Source organism: Hemiscyllium ocellatum, chromosome 9, assembly GCF_020745735.1.
Source record: "Hemiscyllium ocellatum isolate sHemOce1 chromosome 9, sHemOce1.pat.X.cur, whole genome shotgun sequence".
NCBI classification, from domain to species: domain Eukaryota; kingdom Metazoa; phylum Chordata; class Chondrichthyes; order Orectolobiformes; family Hemiscylliidae; genus Hemiscyllium; species Hemiscyllium ocellatum.
This window is the reverse complement of record NC_083409.1, coordinates 22,338,644-22,361,285: the sequence shown is the minus strand read 5'-3', so window position 1 is coordinate 22,361,285 and position 22,642 is coordinate 22,338,644. Positions and strand designations below refer to the sequence as shown.

The following is a 22,642-nucleotide window of genomic DNA, read 5'->3' as shown; positions in this document are numbered from 1 at the left end:
AGTGTGGGGGTCAGTGACTGAGTGTGGAGGTCAGTGAGTGAATGTGGGGTCAGGGAGTAAGTGTGGGGGTCAGTGAGTGAGTGTGGGGGTCAGTGAGTGAGTGTGGGGGTCAGTGACTGAGTGTGGAGGTCAGTGAGTGAATGTGGGGTCAGGGAGTAAGTGTGGGGGTCAGTGAGTGAGTGTGGGGGTCAGTGAGTGAGTGTGGAGGTCAGTGAGTGAGTGAGGGAGGTCAGTTAGTGAGTGTGAGGGTCAGTGAGTGAGGTCAGTTAGCGAGTGTGGGGTAAGTGAGTAAATGTGGGGTCAGTGAGTGAATATGGGGTCAGTGAGTGAATGTGAGGTTCAGTGAGTGTGTGGGTCAGTGAGTGAATGTGGGGTCAGTAAGTGAATATGGGGTCAGTGAGTGAGTGTGGGGTCAGTTAGTGAATGTAGGGTCAGTGAGTGAGTGTGAGGGTCAGTGAGTGAGTGTGAGGGTCAGTGAGTGAGTGTGAGGGCAGTGAGTGAATGTATTGTCAGTGAGTGAGTGTGAGGGTCAGTGAGTGGGTGAGTGGGTCAGTGAGTGAGTATAGAGTCAGTAAGTGAGTGTGGGGGTCACGGAGTGAGTATATGGGTCAGTGAGTGAGTGCGGGGTCAGTGAGTGAGTGTGGGGGTCAGTGAGTGAGTGTGAGGGTCAGTGAGTGAGAGTGGGGGTCAGTGAGTGAGCGTGGGGTCAGGAAATGAGAGTGTGGTCAGGGAATGAACGTGGGGGTCAGTGAGTGAGTGTGGGGGTCAGTGAGTGAGTGCGGGGTCAGTGAGTGAGTGTGGGGGTCAGTGAGTGAGTGTGAGGGCAGTGAGTGAGTGCGGGGCCAGTGAGTGGGTGAGTGGGTCAGTGAGTGAGTATAGAGTCAGTAAGTGAGTGTGGGGGTCACGGAGTGAGTATATGGGTCAGTGAGTGAGTGTGGGGGTCAGTGAGTCAGTGTGAGGTTCAGTGTTTGTGTGTGGGGTCAGTGAGTGAGTGTGGGGATCAGTGAGTGAGTGTGAGGTTCAGTATTTCTGTGTGAGGTCAGTGAGTGAGGGCGAGGGTCAGTGAGTGAGTGTGAGGGTCAGTGAGTGTGTATGAGGGTCAGTGAGTGAGTGTGGTGGTCAGTGAGTGAGCGTGAGGGTCAGTGAGTGAGTGTGGAAGTCAGAGATGAGTGTGGGATCAGGAAATGAGAGTGTGGTCAGGGAATGAATGTGGGGTTCAGTGAGTGAGTGTGGGGGTCAGTCAGTGAGTATAGAGTCAGTAAGTGAGTGTGGGGGTCACGGAGTGAGTATATGGGTCAGTGAGTGAGTGTGGGGGTCAGTGAGTGAGTGTGAGAGTCAGTGAGTGAGTGTGGGGGTCAGTGAGCGAGTGTGAGGGTCAGTGATTGAGTGAGGGGGTCAGTGAGTGAGTATGGGGTCAGTGAGTGAGTGTGAGAGTTAGTGAGTGAGTGTGGGGGTCAGTGAGTGAGTGTGGGGTCAGTGAGTGAGTGTGGGGCCAGTAAGTGAGTGTGGGGTAAGTGAGTGTGGGGTCAGTAAGTGAGTGTGAGGGTCAGGGAGTGAGTGTGGGGGTCAGTGAGCGAGTGTGAGGGTCAGTGATTGAGTGAGGGGTCAGTGAGTGAGTGTGGGGTCAGTAAGTGAGTGTGGGTGTCAGTGAGTGAGTGTGGGGTTCAGTGAGTGAGCGTGAGGGTCAGTGAGTGAGTGTGGCAGCCAGTGAGTGAGTGTGGGGTCAGGAAATGAGAGTGGGGCCAGGGAATGAATGTGGGGGTCAGTGAGAGAGTGTGGGGGTCAGTGAGTGAGTGTGAGATTCAGTGTTTGTGTGTGGGGTCAGTGAGTGAGTGTGGGGGTCAGTGAGTGAGTGTGAGTTTCAGTGTTTGCGTGTGGGGTCAGTAAGTGAGAGTGGTGTCACTGAGTGAGGGCGAGGGTCAGTGAGTGAGTGTGAGGGTCAGTGAGTGTGTATGAGGTTCAGTGAGTGAGTGTGGGGGTCAGTGAGTGGGTGTGTGGGTCATCAGTGAGTGTGAGGGTCAGTGAGTGAGTGAGAGTGTCTGTGAGTGAGTATACAGTCAGTGAGTGGGTGTGAGGGTCAGTGAGTGTGGGGATCAGTAAGTGAGTGTGGGGGTCAGTGAGTGAGTGTTTGGGGATCAGGGAATGAGTGTGGAGTCAGTGATTGAGTGTGAGGGTCAATGAGTGAGTGTGGGGTCAGTGAGTGAGGGCGAGGGTCAGTGAGTGAGTGTGAGGGTCAGTGATTAAGTATCGGGGTCAGTGAGTGCCTATGGGGGTCAGTGGGTGAGTGTGGGTGTCAGTGAGTGAGTGTGGGGGTCAGTGACTGAGTGTGGAGGTCAGTGAGTGAATGTGGGGTCAGGGAGTAAGTGTGGGGGTCAGTGAGTGAGTGTGGGGGTCAGTGAGTGAGTGTGGAGGTCAGTGAGTGAGGGAGGTCAGTTAGTGAGTGTGAGGGTCAGTGAGTGAGGTCAGTTAGCGAGTGTGGGGTAAGTGAGTAAATGTGGGGTCAGTGAGTGAATATGGGGTCAGTGAGTGAGTGTGGGGTCAGTAAGTGAATGTAGGGTCAGTGAGTGAGTGTGGGGGTCAGTGAGTGAGTGTGGGGTCAGTAAGTGAGTGTGAGGGTCAGTGAGTGTGTATGAGGGTCAGTGAGTGAGTGTGAGGGTCAGTGAGTGAGCGTGGGCTCAGGAAATGAGAGTGTGGTCAGGGAATGAATGTGGGGGTCAGTGAGCGAGTGTGGGGGTCAGTGAGTGAGTGTGAGGGTCAGTGAGTGAGTGCGGGGTCAGTGAGTGAGTGTGAGGGTAGTGAGTGAGTGCAGGGTCAGTGAGTGAGTGTGAGGGTCAGTGAGTGGGTGAGTGGGTCAGTGAGTGAGTATAGAGTCAGTAAGTGAGTGTGGGGGTCACGGAGTGAGTATATGGGTCAGTGAGTGAGTGTGGGGGTCAGTGAGTCAGTGTGAGGTTCAGTGTTTGTGTGTGGGGTCAGTGAGTGAGTGTGGGGGTCAGTGAGTGAGTGTGAGGTTCAGTATTTCTGTGTGAGGTCAGTGAGTGAGGGCGAGGGTCAGTGAGTGAGTGTGAGGGTCAGTGAGTGTGTATGAGGGTCAGTGAGTGAGTGTGGTGGTCAGTGAGTGACTGTGAGGTTCAGTATTTCTGTGTGAGGCCAGTGAGTGAGGGCGAGGGTCAGTGAGTGAGTGTGGGGGTCAGTGAGTGAGCGTGGGGTTAGGAAATGAGAGTGTGGTCAGGGAATGAATGTGGGGTTCAGTGAGTGAGTGTGGGGGTCAGTGAGTGAATGTGTGGGTCAGTGAGTGAGTGTGGGGGTCAGTGAGTGAATGTGTGGGTCAGTGAGTGAGTGTGGGGTCAGTGAGTAAGGACAGTGTCAGTGATTGAGTGTGAGGTCAGTGAGTGAATGTGGGGTCACTGAGTGAGTATGGGGTCTGTGAGTGCGTGTGAGATCAGTGAGTGAGTGTTTGGGTCAGTGAGTGAGGACAGTGTCACTGAGGGAATGTGGGGTCAGTGAGTGAGTGTGAGGGTCAGTGAGTGAGTGTGGAAGTCAGTGAGTGAGCGTGGGGTCAGGAAATGAGAGTGTGGTCAGGGAATGAATGTGGGGTTGAGTGAGTGAGTGTGGGGGTCAGTGAGTGAGTATAGAGTCAGTAAGTGAGTGTGGGGGTCACGGAGTGAGCATACGGGTCAGTGAGTGAGCGTGAGGGTCAGTGAGTGAGTGTGGCAGCCAGTGAGTGAGTGTAGGGTCAGGAAATGAGAGTGTGGTCAGGGAATGAATGTGGGGTTCAGTGAGTGAGTGTGGGGGTCAGTGAGTGAGTGTGGGGGTCAGTGAGCGAGTGTGCGGGTCAGTGATTGAGTGAGGGGGTCAGTGAGTGAGTGTGTGGGTCAGTGAGTGCCTGTGGGGGTCAGTAAGTGAGTGTGGGGGTCAGTGAGTGTGTGTGAGGGTCAGTGAGTGTGTTTTTGGGTTCAGTGAGTGTGTGTGGGGGTCAGTTACTGAGTATGGGGTGAGGGAATGAGTGTGGGATGAGGTAACGAGAGTGAATCAGTGAGTGACTGTGAGGTCAGTGAGTGATGTGTGGGGGTCAGTGAGTGTGGGGGTCAGTTAGTGTGTGTGAGGGTCAGTGAGTGAGTATAGAGTCACTGAGTGGGTGTGAGGGTCATCAGTGAGTGTGAGGGTTAGTGAGTGAGGGTGTCTGTGAGTGAGTATAGAGTCAGTGAGTGGGAGTGAGGGTTAGTGAGTGTGGGGGTCAGTAAGTGAGTGTGGAGGTCAGGGAGTGAGTATGAGGGTCAGTGAGTGAGTGAGGGGGTCTGTGATTGAGTATAGAGTCAGTGAGAGAGTGTGGAGTCAGTGATTGAGTGTGAGGGTCAATGAGTGAGTGCGGGGTCAGTGAGTGAGAGTGAGTGTGAGGGTCAGTGAGTGAGTATAGAGTCAATGAGTGGGTGTGAAGGTCAGTGAGTGGGTGTGGGGGTCAGTAAGTGAGTGGGGGGTCAGGGAATGAGAGTGGGGTCAGGGAATGAATGTGGGGTTCAGTGAGTGAGTGTGGGGTTCAGTGAATGAGTGTGAGGGTCAGTGAGCGAGTGTGAGGTTCGGTGAGTGAGTGTGAGGGTCAGTGAGCGAGTGTGAGGTTCGGTGAGTGAGTGAAGGAGGTCAGTTAGTGAGTGTGAGGGTCAGTGAGTGAGTGTGGGGTCAGTAAGTGAGTGTGGGGTCAGTGAGTGAGGGCGAGGGTCAGTGAGTGAGTGTGAGGGTCAGTGAGAAAGTATCGGGGTCAGTGAGGGCCTATGGGGGTCAGTGATTGAGTGTGGGTGTCAGTGAGTGAGTCTGGGGGTCAGTGACTGAGTGTGGAGGTCAGTGAGTGAGTGTGGGGGTCAGTGAGTGAGTGTGGGGTCAGGGAGTGAGTGTGGAGGTCAGTGAGTGAGTGTAGGGTCAGGGAGTGAGTGTGGAGGTCAGTGAGTGAGTGTGGGATCAGGGAGTGACTGTGAGGTTCAGTGAGTGAGTGTGAGGGTCATTGAGTGAGTGAGGGAGGTCAGTTAGTGAGTGTGGGGGTCAGTGAGTAAATGTGGGGTCAGTGAGTGAATGTGAGGTTCAGTGAGTGTATGGGTCAGTGAGTGAGTGTGAGGGTCAGTGAGTGAGTGTGGGGTCAGTAAGAGAATGTGGGGTCAGTGAGTGAGTGTGGGGGTCAGTGAGTGAGTGTGGCAGCCAGTGAGTGAGTGTGGGGTCAGGAAATGAGAGTGGGGCCAGGGAATGAATGTGGGGGTCAGTGAGTGAGTGTGAGAGTCAGTGAGTGACTGTGAGGGCAGTGAGTGAGTGTGGGGTCAGTGAGTGAGTGTGAGGGTCAGTGAGTGGGTGAGTGGGTCAGTGAGTGAGTGTGGGGGTCAGTGAGTGGGTGAGTGGGTCAGTGAGTGAGTATAGAGTCAGTAAGTGAGTGTGGGGGTCACGGAGTGAGTATATGGGTCAGTGAGTGTGTGTGGGGGTCAGTGAGTGAGTGTGGGGGTCAGTGAGTGAGTGTGAGGTTCAGTGTTTGTGTGTGGGGTCAGTGAGTGAGGGCGAGAGTCAGTGAGTGAGTGTGGGGGTCAGTGAGTGAGCGTGGGGTCAGGAAATGAGAGTGTGGTCAGGGAATGAACGTGGGGGTCAGTGAGTGAGTGTGGGGGTCAGTGAGTGAGTGCGGGGTCAGTGAGTGAGTGTGGGGGTCAGTGAGTGAGTGTGAGGGCAGTGAGTGAGTGCGGGGTCAGTGAGTGAGTGTGAGGGTCAGTGAGTGGGTGAGTGGGTCAGTGAGTGAGTATAGAGTCAGTAAGTGAGTGTGGGGGTCACGGAGTGAGTATATGGGTCAGTGAGTGAGTGTGGGGGTCAGTGAGTCAGTGTGAGGTTCAGTGTTTCTGTGTGGGGTCAGTGAGTGAGTGTGAGGGTCAGTGAGTGAATGTGTGGGTCAGTGAGTGAGTGTGGGGTCAGTGAGTAAGGACAGTGTCAGTGATTGAGTGTGAGGTCAGTGAGTGAATGTGGGGTCACTGAGTGAGTATGGGGTCTGTGAGTGCGTGTGAGATCAGTGAGTGAGTGTTTGGGTCAGTGAGTGAGGACAGTGTCACTGAGGGAATGTGGGGTCAGTGAGTGAGTGTGAGGGTCAGTGAGTGAGTGTGGAAGTCAGTGAGTGAGCGTGGGGTCAGGAAATGAGAGTGTGGTCAGGGAATGAATGTGGGGTTGAGTGAGTGAGTGTGAGGGTCAGTGAGTGAGTATAGAGTCAGTAAGTGAGTGTGGGGGTCACGGAGTGAGCATACGGGTCAGTGAGTGAGCGTGAGGGTCAGTGAGTGAGTGTGGCAGCCAGTGAGTGAGTGTAGGGTCAGGAAATGAGAGTGTGGTCAGGGAATGAATGTGGGGTTCAGTGAGTGAGTGTGGGGGTCAGTGAGTGAGTGTGGGGGTCAGTGAGCGAGTGTGAGGGTCAGTGATTGAGTGAGGGGGTCAGTGATTGAGTGAGGGGGTCAGTGAGTGCCTGTGGGGGTCAGTAAGTGAGTGTGGGGGTCAGTGAGTGTGTGTGAGGGTCAGTGAGTGTGTTTTTGGGTTCAGTGAGTGTGTGTGGGGGTCAGTTACTGAGTATGGGGTGAGGGAATGAGTGTGGGATGAGGTAACGAGAGTGAATCAGTGAGTGACTGTGAGGTCAGTGAGTGATGTGTGGGGGTCAGTGAGTGTGGGGGTCAGTTAGTGTGTGTGAGGGTCAGTGAGTGAGTATAGAGTCACTGAGTGGGTGTGAGGGTCATCAGTGAGTGTGAGGGTTAGTGAGTGAGGGTGTCTGTGAGTGAGTATAGAGTCAGTGAGTGGGAGTGAGGGTTAGTGAGTGTGGGGGTCAGTAAGTGAGTGTGGAGGTCAGGGAGTGAGTATGAGGGTCAGTGAGTGAGTGAGGGGGTCTGTGATTGAGTATAGAGTCAGTGAGAGAGTGTGGAGTCAGTGATTGAGTGTGAGGGTCAATGAGTGAGTGCGGGGTCAGTGAGTGAGAGTGAGTGTGAGGGTCAGTGAGTGAGTATAGAGTCAATGAGTGGGTGTGAAGGTCAGTGAGTGGGTGTGGGGGTCAGTAAGTGAGTGGGGGGTCAGGGAATGAGAGTGGGGTCAGGGAATGAATGTGGGGTTCAGTGAGTGAGTGTGGGGTTCAGTGAATGAGTGTGAGGGTCAGTGAGCGAGTGTGAGGTTCGGTGAGTGAGTGTGAGGGTCAGTGAGCGAGTGTGAGGTTCGGTGAGTGAGTGAAGGAGGTCAGTTAGTGAGTGTGAGGGTCAGTGAGTGAGTGTGGGGTCAGTAAGTGAGTGTGGGGTCAGTGAGTGAGGGCGAGGGTCAGTGAGTGAGTGTGAGGGTCAGTGAGAAAGTATCGGGGTCAGTGAGGGCCTATGGGGGTCAGTGATTGAGTGTGGGTGTCAGTGAGTGAGTCTGGGGGTCAGTGACTGAGTGTGGAGGTCAGTGAGTGAGTGTGGGGGTCAGTGAGTGAGTGTGGGGTCAGGGAGTGAGTGTGGAGGTCAGTGAGTGAGTGTAGGGTCAGGGAGTGAGTGTGGAGGTCAGTGAGTGAGTGTGGGATCAGGGAGTGACTGTGAGGTTCAGTGAGTGAGTGTGAGGGTCATTGAGTGAGTGAGGGAGGTCAGTTAGTGAGTGTGGGGGTCAGTGAGTAAATGTGGGGTCAGTGAGTGAATGTGAGGTTCAGTGAGTGTATGGGTCAGTGAGTGAGTGTGAGGGTCAGTGAGTGAGTGTGGGGTCAGTAAGAGAATGTGGGGTCAGTGAGTGAGTGTGGGGGTCAGTGAGTGAGTGTGGCAGCCAGTGAGTGAGTGTGGGGTCAGGAAATGAGAGTGGGGCCAGGGAATGAATGTGGGGGTCAGTGAGTGAGTGTGAGAGTCAGTGAGTGACTGTGAGGGCAGTGAGTGAGTGTGGGGTCAGTGAGTGAGTGTGAGGGTCAGTGAGTGGGTGAGTGGGTCAGTGAGTGAGTGTGGGGGTCAGTGAGTGGGTGAGTGGGTCAGTGAGTGAGTATAGAGTCAGTAAGTGAGTGTGGGGGTCACGGAGTGAGTATATGGGTCAGTGAGTGTGTGTGGGGGTCAGTGAGTGAGTGTGGGGGTCAGTGAGTGAGTGTGAGGTTCAGTGTTTGTGTGTGGGGTCAGTGAGTGAGGGCGAGAGTCAGTGAGTGAGTGTGGGGGTCAGTGAGTGAGCGTGGGGTCAGGAAATGAGAGTGTGGTCAGGGAATGAACGTGGGGGTCAGTGAGTGAGTGTGGGGGTCAGTGAGTGAGTGCGGGGTCAGTGAGTGAGTGTGGGGGTCAGTGAGTGAGTGTGAGGGCAGTGAGTGAGTGCGGGGTCAGTGAGTGAGTGTGAGGGTCAGTGAGTGGGTGAGTGGGTCAGTGAGTGAGTATAGAGTCAGTAAGTGAGTGTGGGGGTCACGGAGTGAGTATATGGGTCAGTGAGTGAGTGTGGGGGTCAGTGAGTCAGTGTGAGGTTCAGTGTTTCTGTGTGGGGTCAGTGAGTGAGTGTGGGGGTCAGTGAGTGAGTGAGAGAGGTCAGTTAGTGAGTGTGAGGGTCAGTGAGTGAGTGTGAGGGTCAGTGAGTGAGTGTGGGGGTCAGTGAGTGAGTGTGAGGGTCAGTGAGTGAGTGTGGGGGTCAGTGAGTAAGGACAGTGTCAATGAGTGAATATGGGGTCAGTGAGTGAGTGTGGGGGTCAGTGAGTAAGGACAGTGTCAATGAGTGAATATGGGGTCAGTGAGTGAGTGTGGGGTCACTGAGTGAGTATGGGGTCTGTGAGTGCGTGTGAGATCAGTGAGTGAGGACAGTGTCATTGAGGGAATGTGGTGTCAGGGAGTGAGTGTGAGGGTCAGTGAGTGAGTGTGAGGGTCAGGGAATGAGTGTGGGGTCAGTGATTGAGTGTGAGGGTCAGTGAGTGATTGCGCGGTCTGTGAGTATTTACAGTCAGGTTAGCAGTTGGCCAGTTTATTGACCTGCAGCTGTTGACTGGTCTATCAGCTCCTAATTGTTGCAGTGGTTCTGAATGCTGTACTGGAGTATTTTACAATAACTGGCTTGTGTTCCAGCCTAATAAAAGCTATCATCATGTAATCCACTCACTGACGATCTGTGCAAGCGATATCCAGGGAGCAGGCTCATTCAAGGGTTAGTGCCATTGGCAACTGTCACAGCCTGTACTCTAAATAATCCTTAACCAATTACTCCAACACCAAGAATGAAGTAGCGTCCTTTCGAACAACCTAATTATATCAACAACCAGCAGTTCTGACACTGAACGTTAATCACTGACAATGTCCAGGGTGCTGATGAACTTTGTCGGCTCATGTTCCATAATTAATTGTCAGTCTGACACACAGCCATTGGAAAGAATGAGATCGGCATTTCCCTGTAGAATGTTCTCACAAACAGCGTCACAGCCAATAAAGCACCCAATAACTGTGGCCAGTTTCATACAGGGAACACAGTGGCTAATGTCTGTGCAGTAGTCCCCATTTATAGCAACGTGACAAGGACCAGAGGCTCTGTATTAGCATTACTGGCCAGGACGCAGGGGAGTACTCACTCGCTGTTCTTCACTGGGGTCTTTTGCGAATATGCTGTTCTCCCTGCAGGGCAGGCCTGGCCTTGCATTATTACCTGATGCACAGAACTGCATCTCTGATCAGCTCGCCCTCCTTCAGCACTGCTGAGTGGGCACAGTTCAGGGATCTCACAGAAGACCACGTGAAAGGTAATTTTATCGATTTCAGCTAAGTCCAATATCTCGGTGGCCGGGTTTGCTCGTGCTTCAGGGGAGGGTTTCAAATAGATTGGCTGGGGGGGCGGGGGCGGAGCGGAGGTTGGGATCCAGGGAGGCAAGTGGAAGGCTGAAAGAAGATACAGTAATCAGAAACAGTAAGTTGAAGAGACAGGTCAGGCTGGAACATGAGAGAGAGTAAGGAATGCTTGTCACAAAATTGCATCTATTTCAATTGAAGGTGAGGCTTTGGGAATCAGGGTATGGTTAGATACATGGAACTAGGAATATTATAGTCATTCCAGACACATGGCTAAGGGAGGGACAGAGGTGTTGGAAACAGAGGTGCATTTTTGAATAAGATGAACATGACAGCAATTAGTCAGAGATGAAATAACTGAAAGATCATCAGTGAGGCTTTGTGGATGGAGCTATGTAATTAGAAGGAGATGGTGACATTATTGAGTTGTACTGTAGGCCCCCAAATAGTTAACAGGAGTTAGAGGAACAAATATGCAGACAGACTGCGGAGACTTGGATGAGCAATAACATTATCATACTAGGGAATTTTAATTTTCCTAAGATAGACAGGGACTGCCACAGCATTAAGGGCTTAGATGGGGTTGGATTTGTTAAGTGTGTCAGGAAAGTTTCCTCAAGCAGTGTATAGGGGGACTTGGGAACTCAACCTATCCTTGGGAAATAGGGTAGGACAGATGACCGAGGTGACAGTGGGGGAGCACTTGGGGCCAGTGACCACAGTTGAATTAATTTTAAAATAGTTATGGAGAGGGACCAAACTGGTCCAAAAGTTCAATTTCTAAATTTGGGGCAAGGTGAATTTTGATGGAATTAGACAGGAGCTTGCAGGGATTGATTGGAGCAGTTTGTTTGCAGGAAAAGGGACCTCTGGCCAGTGGGAGGCCTTTAAAAGTGAGATGGCTAGAGTTCAAGGTCTATATGTTCCTGGGAGGGTGAAGTATTGGCAGGAGTAGGGGACCCTGGATGACAACAGATATCGAGGCTTTAACCAGAAAGGAATGTGTGGCTCAGGTACAGACAGCTGGGATCAAGGGAATCCCTGGTGGTATACAGGAGTTTACTGAAGAAAGAAATCAGGAGGATAGCCTTGGCTGAAAAGATTAGAGTGAATCCAAAGATGTATTTTAAATATACTAAAGGAAAAAGATCTAGAGAGAGAACAGGACCCCACAAGGACCAAAGTGGACATGTACGTGTGGAATCACAGGAGATCGGTGAGGTACTTAGTGAATATTTCTCTTCTGTTTTTACCAGGGAGAAAGACATGAAGGCTTGGGAACTCGGGGATAGTCCATATCATAGTAGAGGTGGTGTTGGACATATTAGAATGTATGAAAGTGGATAAATCTCCTGGGACTGACCAGATATATCCAAGAACACTGCAGGAGGCTAGAGAAGAAATTGCGGGGGCCCTGGCTGATATTTCTGCATCATCGTTCACCATGGGTGAGCTCCTGGAAGACCGGAGGGTAGTGAATATTGTGTCCCTATTCAAACATCTGGGAACTATAGACCAGTAGTGGGTAAGTTATTTGAGAAGATTCTGAGAGATAATATGTACATACATTTGGGAAGACAGGGTTTGATTAGGAATAGGCAGCATGGCTTTGTGAGTGGGAGATCATGCCTCACAAATTTGTTAGAGTTCATTGATGAACTGACTAGAAAGGTTGACAAGGATAGGGCAGTAGACGCGGTCTATATGGATTTCAGTAAGACCTTCGATAAGGTTCCACATGGTAGGCTACTCTGAGAGGTTTGATTGCATGAAATCCAGGGGGAGCTGGCAAATTAGATACACAGTTGGCTTGATGGAAGGAAGTAGAAGGTCATAATGGAAGGATGCTTGTTGGACTGGAGGCCTGTGACTAGTGGTGTACCTCTGGGGTCAGCGCTGAGCCCATTACTGTTTGTAATCTGTATCAATGATTTGGATGAGAATGTATAAGATGTGATTAATAAGTTTGAAGATGATACTAAAATAGGAGGTGTTGTAGAGAGTAAGGAAGGTTATCAGAAATTGCAGCAGGATCTTGCTCAGCTGGTGAAGTGGGCCGACAAATGGCAAATAGAGTTTAGTATAGATATGTTTCATGGTGAATGGTAGGACCTTAAGGAGTGTAGTGGAACAGAGGGGCTTTTGAGTTCAGGTGCACGATTCTCTGAAGGTGGAGTCACAGGTAGACAGGGCAGTGAGGAAGGCTTTTGGCACACAGGCCTTCATCAGTCAGGGCACTGAGTATAGAAGTTGGGAAGTTATGTTGCAGTTGTACAGGATGTTGGTGAGGCCGCACTTGGGATATTGTGTTCTGTTTGGTCACCCTACCATCGGAAGGATTTTATTAAATTGGAAAGCGTGCAGAGGAAATTTACAAGGATGTTGCCAGGACTTAATGGTTTGAGTTATAGAAGATGTTGGACAAGCTAGGTCATTTTTATTTTGAGTGTAGAAGACTGAGGGGGACCTGATGGAGGTGTATAAGATCATAAGAGGCACAGATAGGGTGAGTGCACTCAGTCTTTTTTCCCAGGGTGGTGGAAATCGAGGACTGGAGGGCAACAGTTTCAGGTGAGAGGGAACAAAATAAAAGGGAACCTGAGGGGCAACATTTTTACACAGAGGGTGGGACGCATATGGAATGAGCTGCCAGCGGAAGTGGTTGAGGTGGTTACATTAACAACATTTAAAAGGTATTTGGACAAGTACATGGATAGGAAAGGATATGGGCTAAGTGCAGGGAAATGGTTTAACGTGGGTGGACATTTTGGTCAGCACGGACCAGTCTGGGCCCAAGGGTAAGCCTCCATGCTGTAGGATTCTATGACTGTCTATGACTCCAAGTCCATTGGACCCTTCTCAACTTTGGTAAAGGGAATTTGGAAAATATGGTGCCAATGTTTCGAGGACCTCCTGAAGCTAATGGCTTGGCCTAGGTGGAAATCATTCACCCCTGACCTAGTCAGTGGTCATAATCACATGACATCAAACCACCACATGATACAGCACAGGAAGAGACCACACTGACTGAGGTGATGGTCCTGGGTCTTTCAGAGCCTGTTTCTATTTCCACCACAGCTGTACTATTTGCTCTGTCGTTCTTGCCTCACCACAGACGTATCTGATTCCCTTTCGAAGACTCCCTGAGAATCAGTTTCCACTCAGACAGCAACAAATCACTGCGTCAAAACAAAACTCCCTCCTTCATCTTGTTCCCAATTACCCTTGATCTGTGTCTCTTGGTTTACTGACCGTCCTGACAGTCCTCTTCATTCACCCAATCAAAACTTAATGAATTTGAATACTCCCCCACCCCAATTAATTCTTTTTTCTTGTTGAACAGGATATAGGTGTCAGTGACGAGGTCACATTTGTTGCACATCACTTATTGCCCTTGAGCTCAGAGACTTGCTCAGCCATTTCAGAGGGTGGTTACAAGTCCACCATGTTACTGCAGCTCAGGAGTCACATGCTGTTCAGACCAGGTAAGGACAGCAGATTTCCTTCACTGAAGGACATTATTGAACAAGATGAGTTTGTACAACATTTGACAATGGTTGTGTCGTGATTGTAACATGGCCAGCCAGTTGGACATCCCAGAATTCTCCAATTGGGGCTGTTAATCTGGTTCAGTCAGGAAGCCCTGGCTGATAAGGGATGTGGGTGAAGATGAGAGTAATGCTGGAAGAGCACAGCGGGTCAGGCAGCATCCGAGGAGCAGGAGAATCGACGCTTCGAGCAAAACCCTTCATCAGGAAGGGATTTTGCCCGAAATATCGATTTTCCTGCTCCTCGGATGCTGCCTGACCTGCTGTGCTTTTCCAGCACTACTCTAATCTCCAGCCTCTGCAGTACCCACTTTCGCCTCGTAGACAAAGGATATATGTCAGGCATTTTGTACCTCTGAATGCCTGGCTCAGTAAGAGGAGTGCTACTGTCAAACACTAAGCCTTTGTAATTAAAGGGTGATGGGTGGTGGCATGGCAGCCACTGGAGAGTTATTTCAGGTGACACGGGTGCGTATGAGGCAGCTTTTATCGAATGCAAATTTCACCATCCCCAGCTGCCCTTCGCTGCTGCACAGAGCTTTAGCCCAGACTTACATTGTAGAGGATGGTAGTCCAGCCCTCCATGGTGATGCACTGGAAGACGGTCAGCAGGGCAAACAGGATGTTGTCAAACTGGGTGATGCCAGCATTGGGTCCTATCCAGTAGTCACAGACGGTGCCATTGGGGCAGAGCCGGGCTGGCTCCTGCTTTCCACAGGGGAACTGCAGCTCCAGTTCTTCAGCAGCTGTTGGTAGGTTGGGGGGGGTGGGGGCATCACAAAGAGAGTTAGCCGTCAATAATCATCGAAGCAGATAACAGCACCCATGTATGTTTCTATAATGCCATTCATAACCACATGCGATCCCTGCTTTACACGCAGACACTTGAAGTCTGACTGTCACTCTCTCTCTCTCACCTGAAATGCCTACCACCTGGCACATATTCCCCTCCCCTCCCTTGTCCACCTTCTGTAGGGACCGTTCTCTCTGTGATACCCTGATCCAGACTTCCTTTACTCCCAACCATCCCCAACAGCCAAAGGTGTGACACCTCCTTCCTCAGTATCCAAGGGCCCAAACATGCCTTCTGGGTGAAGCAGCACTTGACCAACATCTACTCTACGGCATTCGCTGCTCACAATGTGACCTGCCCTACATTGGAGGAACAAAGCATAGACTGGATAACCTCTTTGCAGAACATCTACGTTCGGCCTGTGAAGAAAGCCCCTGAGCTTCCATTGCCTGCCACTTTAACACCCCACCCTGTTCCCTGGCCAACACCTCTGTCTTGGGCTTGCTGCACAAGTTGGAAGAACAGCACGTCATTTTCCGCTTGGGGACCCTGCAGCCCTCACGACTCAGTGTTGAGTTCAATAACTTAAGGGCCTGAACTCCTGCGTGTCCTAGCCTGCTACCCCACCCACCTGCCCATCTACCTTATCACATCGCCTGCCATTGCACACCACGTAATGTTCGCCTCTAATAGAGTGTGTTTACAGCTATTCACCCTCCCAGCCAGATCGTTATCAACCCTTTTGTCTCTCCAACTGTTCTCTCTCTATGGTCTCTATCCCCACCTGCCGTTTACCCCTTACATCCTTCCTCCACCCTATCTTCTGCATATAAACCAACATTTTCCTAACTACCATCAGTTCGGAGGGTCACTGGACCCGAAATGTTAATTCTGATTTCTCTCCATAGATCCTGCCAGACCCGCTGAGGTTTTCCAGCAACTTCTGTTTTCGTTTCTGATTCACAGCATCCTTCAGTTATGAGTGGGTCACTTAGCCCGTCTGCTCTATCATTCAGTGACAGCACGACTGATCCATTTACGCTCCATGTTTCCCTTCTACCCACTCAGGAAACTGATCGCCCTACCTGACGGAAATGTGAGTTGGAGCGAACTGAAGCACAGCAAGATTCCACAAGAACCCTCCCCCCTCCTTGTGCAATAAGAGTTTAATCTGTACTGATGCTAGATTAGAGTGGTGCTGGAAAAGCACAGCAGGTCAGGCAGCATCTGAGGAGCAGGAAAATCGACATTTCGGGCAAAAGCCCTTCATCAGGAATGAGGAATCAGGAAAGCTCATTCCTGATGAAGGGCTTTTGCATGATTTTCCTGCTCCTCAGATGCTGCCTGACCTGCTGAGTTTTTCCAGCACCACAGTCTTCGACTCTGATCTCCAGCATCTGCAGTCCTCACTTTCGCCTGTACTGATGCTGACCAAATGATGGGAACTGACCAGGGCACAGGAGCCATTTGTCAGTGTCATGATGTACCACCTTTTATTTCCATCATGCTTTTTTTGGGGGTGGCTAGGCGTAGATGGGGCTTATGTGCTCAAATTTCCTGACCTCAAGACTCTGAACCACTGACCCCACTTAGAGATTTCCTTTGAAAACTTTATTTTCTTTTGAATAGGCAGGCATTTGCTCAAGTGAATTTCGGAAGATGCAAAGCTTTTAAAATTGTTTTCACGGGATGTGGGTGTCACTGCTTGGGTCAGCAGTTACTGCCCATCCCTAGTTGCCCCTTGGGAAGGTGGTGGGGAGCTGCCTTCTTGAACCGCTGCAGTCCACCTGCTGTGGCTGACCCAGAATGCCCTTAGGGAGGGAATTCCAGGGATTTGACCCAGCGACAGTGAAGGAACAGTGATAGATTTCCAAATCAGGTTGGGAAGAGAGTTTGGGCTTCTGATACCCTGGTCCTTCCAGATGGAAGTAGTCGTGGGTTTGCAAGGCGCTACCTAAGGAGCCTTGGTGAATTCCTGCAATGTGACTTGTAGATGGTACACACTGCTACTATTGTGGTAGAGGGAGTGGATGCTTGTGGATGTAGTGCCAATTAAGTGGCCTGCTTCGTTTTGGATGATGTCGAGCTTCTTGAATGTTGTTGGAGCTGCACCCATCCAGGCAAGTGGGGATTACTCCATCACTCTCCTGACCTTTTAGGTGGTGGACAGGCTTTGGGGAGTGAGGAGGTGAGTTACTCACTGCAACCTTCCTAGTCTCTGACCTGCTCTTGTAGGAGCCACTGTGTGTATGCGGCTGGTTTCCCAGGACACTCACCACTGTTATTGGTGTAGCAGGTGAGGTGGAGTTTTCCATAGTAAAACTCCAGGCCGATGATGGCAAACATAAGGATAGCGAAGAAGAGCAGCAAGCCGATCTGGAGCAGGGGCACCATCGCCTTGATGATGGATTTGAGCACAATCTGTAAACCTAGGGTGGAACACAAGGCACGGTTAGAGCTTCACTCAGACTGCTGGAATGTTCCCGGAATCTCACAGCTCCCCTCCCGCCCCACAGATCGCCCTCACCTCAACATCACAGAAACAGCACAAGAGCACAGGCCTGACGGGAGACGGTGCGGGAGGCGGACGGAAAGGAGTCAGAAGAGAACGGGGACAGGGTCCAGGTGTGGGGTGAGGTCGGCGAAGCTCAGCAGAATAAGGAGGGATGGAGAGAGGAGTGAGGAATGGAGAGAGAGAGGGGAACAGAGAGAGAGGAAGGGAGAGAGGAGTGGAAAGAGGGTAGCTAGAGAAAGCCAGGGTCAGAGAGTGTGGACCCTAAAAGAGAAACTCTGAGAAAAGATGCATCCAAAAGTGACTCACTGTTGCTGCGGTACAGAGTGGGCTCTGTTTCTCCAAGAGTCACAGAGCTCAGGTTAAATACCACATTTCTACCTTCCTTCACAGCCAGAGGGGAGTTATGTTTGACTCAAACATTAACTCTGCGTCTTCCCACGGGCGCTATCTCGACCTGTTGAGTATTCCACTGCAGTGCTTATTCCGGCAGGAGGGAAGTGTGGACCCGAGGGAATTCCAGAGGGAGTTGCTGGTATGCAGTCAGAGACTGAGGCTGAAGGTGAGGATGTGTGAGCCAAGGAGAGAGATTGAACTGAACTTAGCACTGCTGCCTCACAGCACCTGAGACCCGGGTTCAATTCCCGACTCAGGCGACAGACTGTGTGGAGTTTGCATGTTCTCCCCGTGTCGGCGTGGGTTTCCTCCGGGTGCTCCGGTTTCCTCCCACAGTCCAAAGATGTGCGGGTCAGGTGAATTGGCCATGCTAAAATTGCCCGTAGTGTTAGGTAAGGGGTAAATGTAGGGGTATGGGTGGATTGCGCTTCGGCGGGTCGGTGTGGACTTGTTGGGCCGAAGGGTCTGTTTCCACACTGTCAGTAATCTAATCTAATCTAATCTAATCTAATCTAATCTAATCTAACGGGGGAGTGTTTCACTTTCAAATCAAATCAGGTGAAGTTTATTTCTGCTGAATTGAGATGACAGTCAAATATGCAGAGGCATTTAAATATTCTTGTTGGGTGTGTGATGTTTAGTGTAAGTCAATGTGTGGGAAAATAAAAACAAACACAACTCAATACGAACTAAAACGTAAATACAAATAATCTTCATCATTAATTTATTGCGGCATTAATCTAGAACATTCATCTGGATAATAGAATGCGGTGAGGTGGGGAGCATTTGACGGGGAATGTTCCCGTTTTGTTCCTTTAACCTTTCCTGGGATGTGGGCTGGGGATTTTGTAGGTGAATGTAAGGCCTGCAGTCGAGACTGTGGTGCTGGAAAAGCACAGCAGGTCAGGCAGCATCCGAGAAGCAGGAAAATCGACGCTTTGGGCAAAAGCCCTTCATCAGGAAGGATATTTTGTAGTTCATCCCTAATTGCCCTGGAACTGAGTGGCTTGCTGGGTCATTTCAGGGAGCACACCGACCTTTGAAGAGCATCCCACCCAGACCCATCCCCTTACCCTATCCTTGTAACCCTACTAACCTGCACATCGTTGGATTGTGGGTGGACACAGGGAGAATGTGCACACTTCGCACAGACAGGCACCCGAGGCTGGAATCGAACAAGGGTCCCTGGCGCAGTGAGGCAGCAGTGCTAACAACTGAGCTACCATGCTGCCCCATAGTAGCCTTGGTCTCTGATTTATTCATCTCATGATAATCCCAGTATGCCATCACCTCTATCTACACCATCTCGAAACGAGAGGGCAAAGAGTCAGAGATGTACAGCACAGAGACAGACCCTTCGGTCCAACTTGTCCATGCCGACCATATACCCTAACCTAATCCAGTCCCATTTGCCAGCAGTTGGCCCATATCTCTCTAAACCCTTCCTATTCATTGAACATAGAACAATACAGCGCAGAACAGGCCCTTCGGCCCTCGATGTTGCGCCGACCTCTGAAGTACTCTCAGCTCATCCCCCTACACTATCCCAAAATCACCCATGTGCTTATTTTAGGTAAGATTAGATTAGATTCCCTATACTGTGGAAACAGGCCCTTCAGCCCAACAAGTCCACACCGACCCGCCGAAGCGCAACCCACCCAGACCCATTTCCCTCTGACTAATTGACCTAACACTATAGGCAATTTAGCACGGCCAATTCACCTGACCTGCACAGATTAGATTACTTACAGTGTGGAAACAGGCCCTTCGGCCCAACAAGTCCAACTGACCCATCAAAGCGCAATCCACTCATACCCCTGCATTTACCCCCTACCTAACACTACGGGCAATTTAGCATGGCCAATTCACCTGACCCGCACATCTTTGGACTGTGGGAGGAAACTGGAGCACCCGGAGGAAACCTCACGCAGACATGGGGAGAACGTGCAAACTCCACACAGACAGTCACCTGAGGCTGGAATCGAACCTGGGACCCTGGTGTTGTGAGGTAGCAGTGCTAACCACTGAGCCACTGTGCCACTAAGGATTGTTTAAATCTCTCTAATGTGGCTGAGTTGACTACATTAGCAGGTAGGGCATTCCATGCCCTTACCACTCTCTGAGTAAAGAACCTGCCTCTGACATCTGCCTTAAATCTATCACCCCTCAATTTGTAGTTATGCCCCCTCATACAAGCTGACATCACCATCCTCGGAAAAAGACTTTCACTGTCTACCCTATATAATCCTCTGATCATCTTGTATGTCTCTATCAAATCCTTTCTTAGCCTTCTTCTTGCCAATGAGAACAGACCTAAGTCTCTCAGCCTTTCCTCATAAGGCCAGACCAGGCCAGGCAACATCCTGGTAAATCTCCTCTGCACCTTTTCTAATGCTTCCACATCCTTCCTGAAATATGGCGACCAGAACTGGACACAATATTCGAAGTGCGGCCGCACTAGGGTTTTGTATAGTTGCAGCATGATATTGCGGCTCCAGAACTCAATCTCTCCACGAATGAAACCTAACACACCAAATGCCTTCTTAACAGCACTATCAACCTGGGTGGCAACTTTCAGGGATCTATGTACATGGACTCCAATATCCCTCTGCACATCCACACTCCCAAGAACCTTTCCATTGACCCAGTACTCTGCCCTCCTGTTATTCTTCCCAAAGTGAATCACCTCACTTTAGCTGCACTGCACTCCATTTGCCACCTCTCTGCCCAATTCTGCAGTTTTTCCAAGACCCCCTGCAACCTGTAACAGTCGTCCACACTATCCACAACTCCACCGACTTTAGTGTCGTCTGCAAATTTACTAATCCATCCACCTATACCTGCGTCTACGTCATTTATAAAAATGACATACAGCAGTGGTGCCAAAACAGATCCTTGTGGCACACCACTAGTAACCGGAATCCAGGCTGAATATTTTCCATCAACCACCACTCGCTGCCTTCTTTCAGAAAGCCAATTTCTAATCCAAACTGCTAAAGCATCCTCGATCCCATGCCTCTACATTTTCTCCAACAGCCTACCATGTGGAACCTTATCAAAGGCTTTACTGAAGTCCATATATACTACATCAACTGCCCTACCCTCATCTACATGCTTGGTCACCTTCTCGAAAAACTCAATGAGGTTTGTAAGACATGACCTGCCCTTGACGAAACCACGTTGACTATCTGAAATCAAATTGTTGCTTAAAATACCCATCCAGATGCCTTTTAAATGTTAACTGTACCAGCCTCCACCACTTCCACTGGCACCTCATTCCATACACGTAACACCCTCTGTGTGAAAAGCTTGCCCCTTAGGTCCCTTTCATATCTTTCCCCTCTCACGCTAAACCTATGTCCTCTAGTTCTGGACTCCCCCAACTCAGGGGGAAAAAAAACCCTTGTCTATTTCAAAAAATAACAAAGAACAAAGAACATTACAGCACAGGAACAGGCCCTTCGGCCCTCCAAGCCTGCACTGATCCAGATCCTCTATCTAAACCTGCTGCCTAGTTTCTAAAGCCTCTATCCCTCTGCTCCCTGCCCATTCATGTACCTGTCTAGATACATCTTAAGTGATGCTCTCGTTCCCGTCCCTCCCACCTCCACTAGCAACGCATTCCAGGCATCAACCACCCTCTGCAGAAAGAACTTTCCACGCATATCTCCCTTAAACCTTTTCCTTCTCACCTTGAACTCGTGACCCCTAATAATTGAGTCCCCCACTCTGGGAAAAAGCTTCTTGCTATCCACCCTGTCTATACCTCTCATTAGTTTGTGGACCACAATCAGGTCTCCACTCAACCTTCGTCTTTCTAATTAAAATAATCCTAATCTACTCAACGTCTCTTCATAGCTAGTGCCCTCCCTACCAGGCAACATCCTGGTGAACCTCCTCTACACCCTCTCCAAAGCATCCACATCTTTCTGGTAATGTGGCAACCAAAACTGTACGCAGTATTCCAAATATGGCCAAACCAAAGTCCAATACAACTCTAACATGACCTGCCAACTCTTGTACTCAGTACCCTATCCAGTGAAGGAAAGTATGCAATATACCTTCTTGACAACTCTATTGACCTGTGTTGCCACCTTCAGGGTACATTGGACCTGAACACCCAGATCTCTCTGTTCATTAATTTTCCCTACGGCTTTTCCATTTACTGTATAGTTTGCTCTTGAATCGCATCTTCTAAAATGCATCACCTCACATTTGTCTGGATTGAACTCCATCTGCCATTTCTCTGCCCAACTCTCCAATCTATCTATATTCTACTCAATTCTCTGACAGTCTCCTTCACTATCTGCTATTCCACCAATCTGAGTGTCACCTGCAAACTTGCTAATCAGACCACCTATACCTTCCTCCAGATCATTTATGTATATCACAAGCAAGAGTGGTCCCAGCATGGATCCCTGTGGGACACCACTGGTCACAGGTCTCCATTTTGAGAAACTCCCTTCCACTACTACTCTCTGTCTCCTGTTGCCCAGCCAGTTCTCTATCCATCTAGCTAGTACACTCTGGACCCCATGCGACTTCACCTTCTTCATATCTACAATGGGAACCTTATCAACACCTTACTAAAGTCCATGTATATGACATCTACATCCCTTCCCTCATCAATCAACTTTGTCACCTCTTCAAAGAATTCTATTAGGTTTGTAAGACTTGACCTTCCCTGCATATAAACATGCTGCCTATCAATGATGAGCCCAATTTCTTCCAAATAGGTATGTATCCTATCCCTTAGTGTCTTCTCCAGTAGCTTCCCTACCACTGACATCTGGTCTGTAATAACCTTGATTATCCTAGGTACCCTTCTTAAACAAGGGGACAACATTAGCAATTCTCCAGTCCTCTGGGACCTCCCCCGCTTTCAAGGATGCTGCAAAGAAATCTGTTAAAGCCTCAGCTATTTCCTCTCTCCCTTCCCTCAGTAACCTGGGATAGATCCCATCCGGTCCTGGGGACTTGTCCATCTTACTGCCTTTTAGAATACTAAACACTTCCTCCTTCCTCCTCCCTCATGATTTTATAAACCTCTATAAAGTCACCCCTCAGCCTCCGACGCTCCAGGGAAAACAGCTCCAGCCTATTCAGCTGCTCCCTATAGTTCAAACCCTCCAACCCTGGCAACATCCTTGTAAACCACAGCAGAATTATAGGAGGGGAGATAGTCTGGAGGATTGTGGGACAGGGGGAGAGATTCTCAGGAAGTGACTTGGCCATAAAGGGATTTGAAAACATGTATTAACATTTGAAAATCAAGTCATTGCTGGAGTCAAAGAAGGTTGATCAGGACTGGGGTGAGGGGGTATCAGGACTGGCTGTGACCTATGACTGAGGCAACGCAGTATTAGTTCATTTTGACCCTACGGAAGGGAGAGTGTGGGAGAGCAGCAGGAGTGTGTGAGAGTAATTTTCAATGAATTAGTGAATGGAAGAAGTAGGAAGGCATCAAACCTATTCTTTCAAGGGATTTGGGCATCACCGGGGACGCCAATATTTGTTCCCCGACCTGAATTGTCCTTGAAATGAGGGGCTCCCAGCACCATTCAGAGGGCAATCATGCACATTGCTGTAGAGGTCTGGAGACACGTAGAGGTCAGAACATAAGGTTATCCTTCATAAAGGAAACTGGTGAGCCAGA

At 50.1% G+C, this 22,642-nt stretch overlaps 1 protein-coding gene across 1 annotated transcript in view; it reads right to left on the bottom strand.

Annotated features, from left to right (window-relative positions):
• LOC132818635 (probable voltage-dependent R-type calcium channel subunit alpha-1E) overlaps positions 1–22,642 on the bottom strand; it is a 270,545-nt gene that overhangs the window by 164,652 nt on the left and 83,251 nt on the right. The window contains exons 4-5 of the mRNA XM_060829646.1: positions 16,358–16,507; positions 13,841–14,031 (exon numbers count right to left, since the gene is read on the bottom strand). Of these exons, the coding sequence (XP_060685629.1) occupies positions 13,841–14,031; positions 16,358–16,507 (341 nt within the window). The remainder of the gene's footprint in view (positions 1–13,840; positions 14,032–16,357; positions 16,508–22,642) is intronic.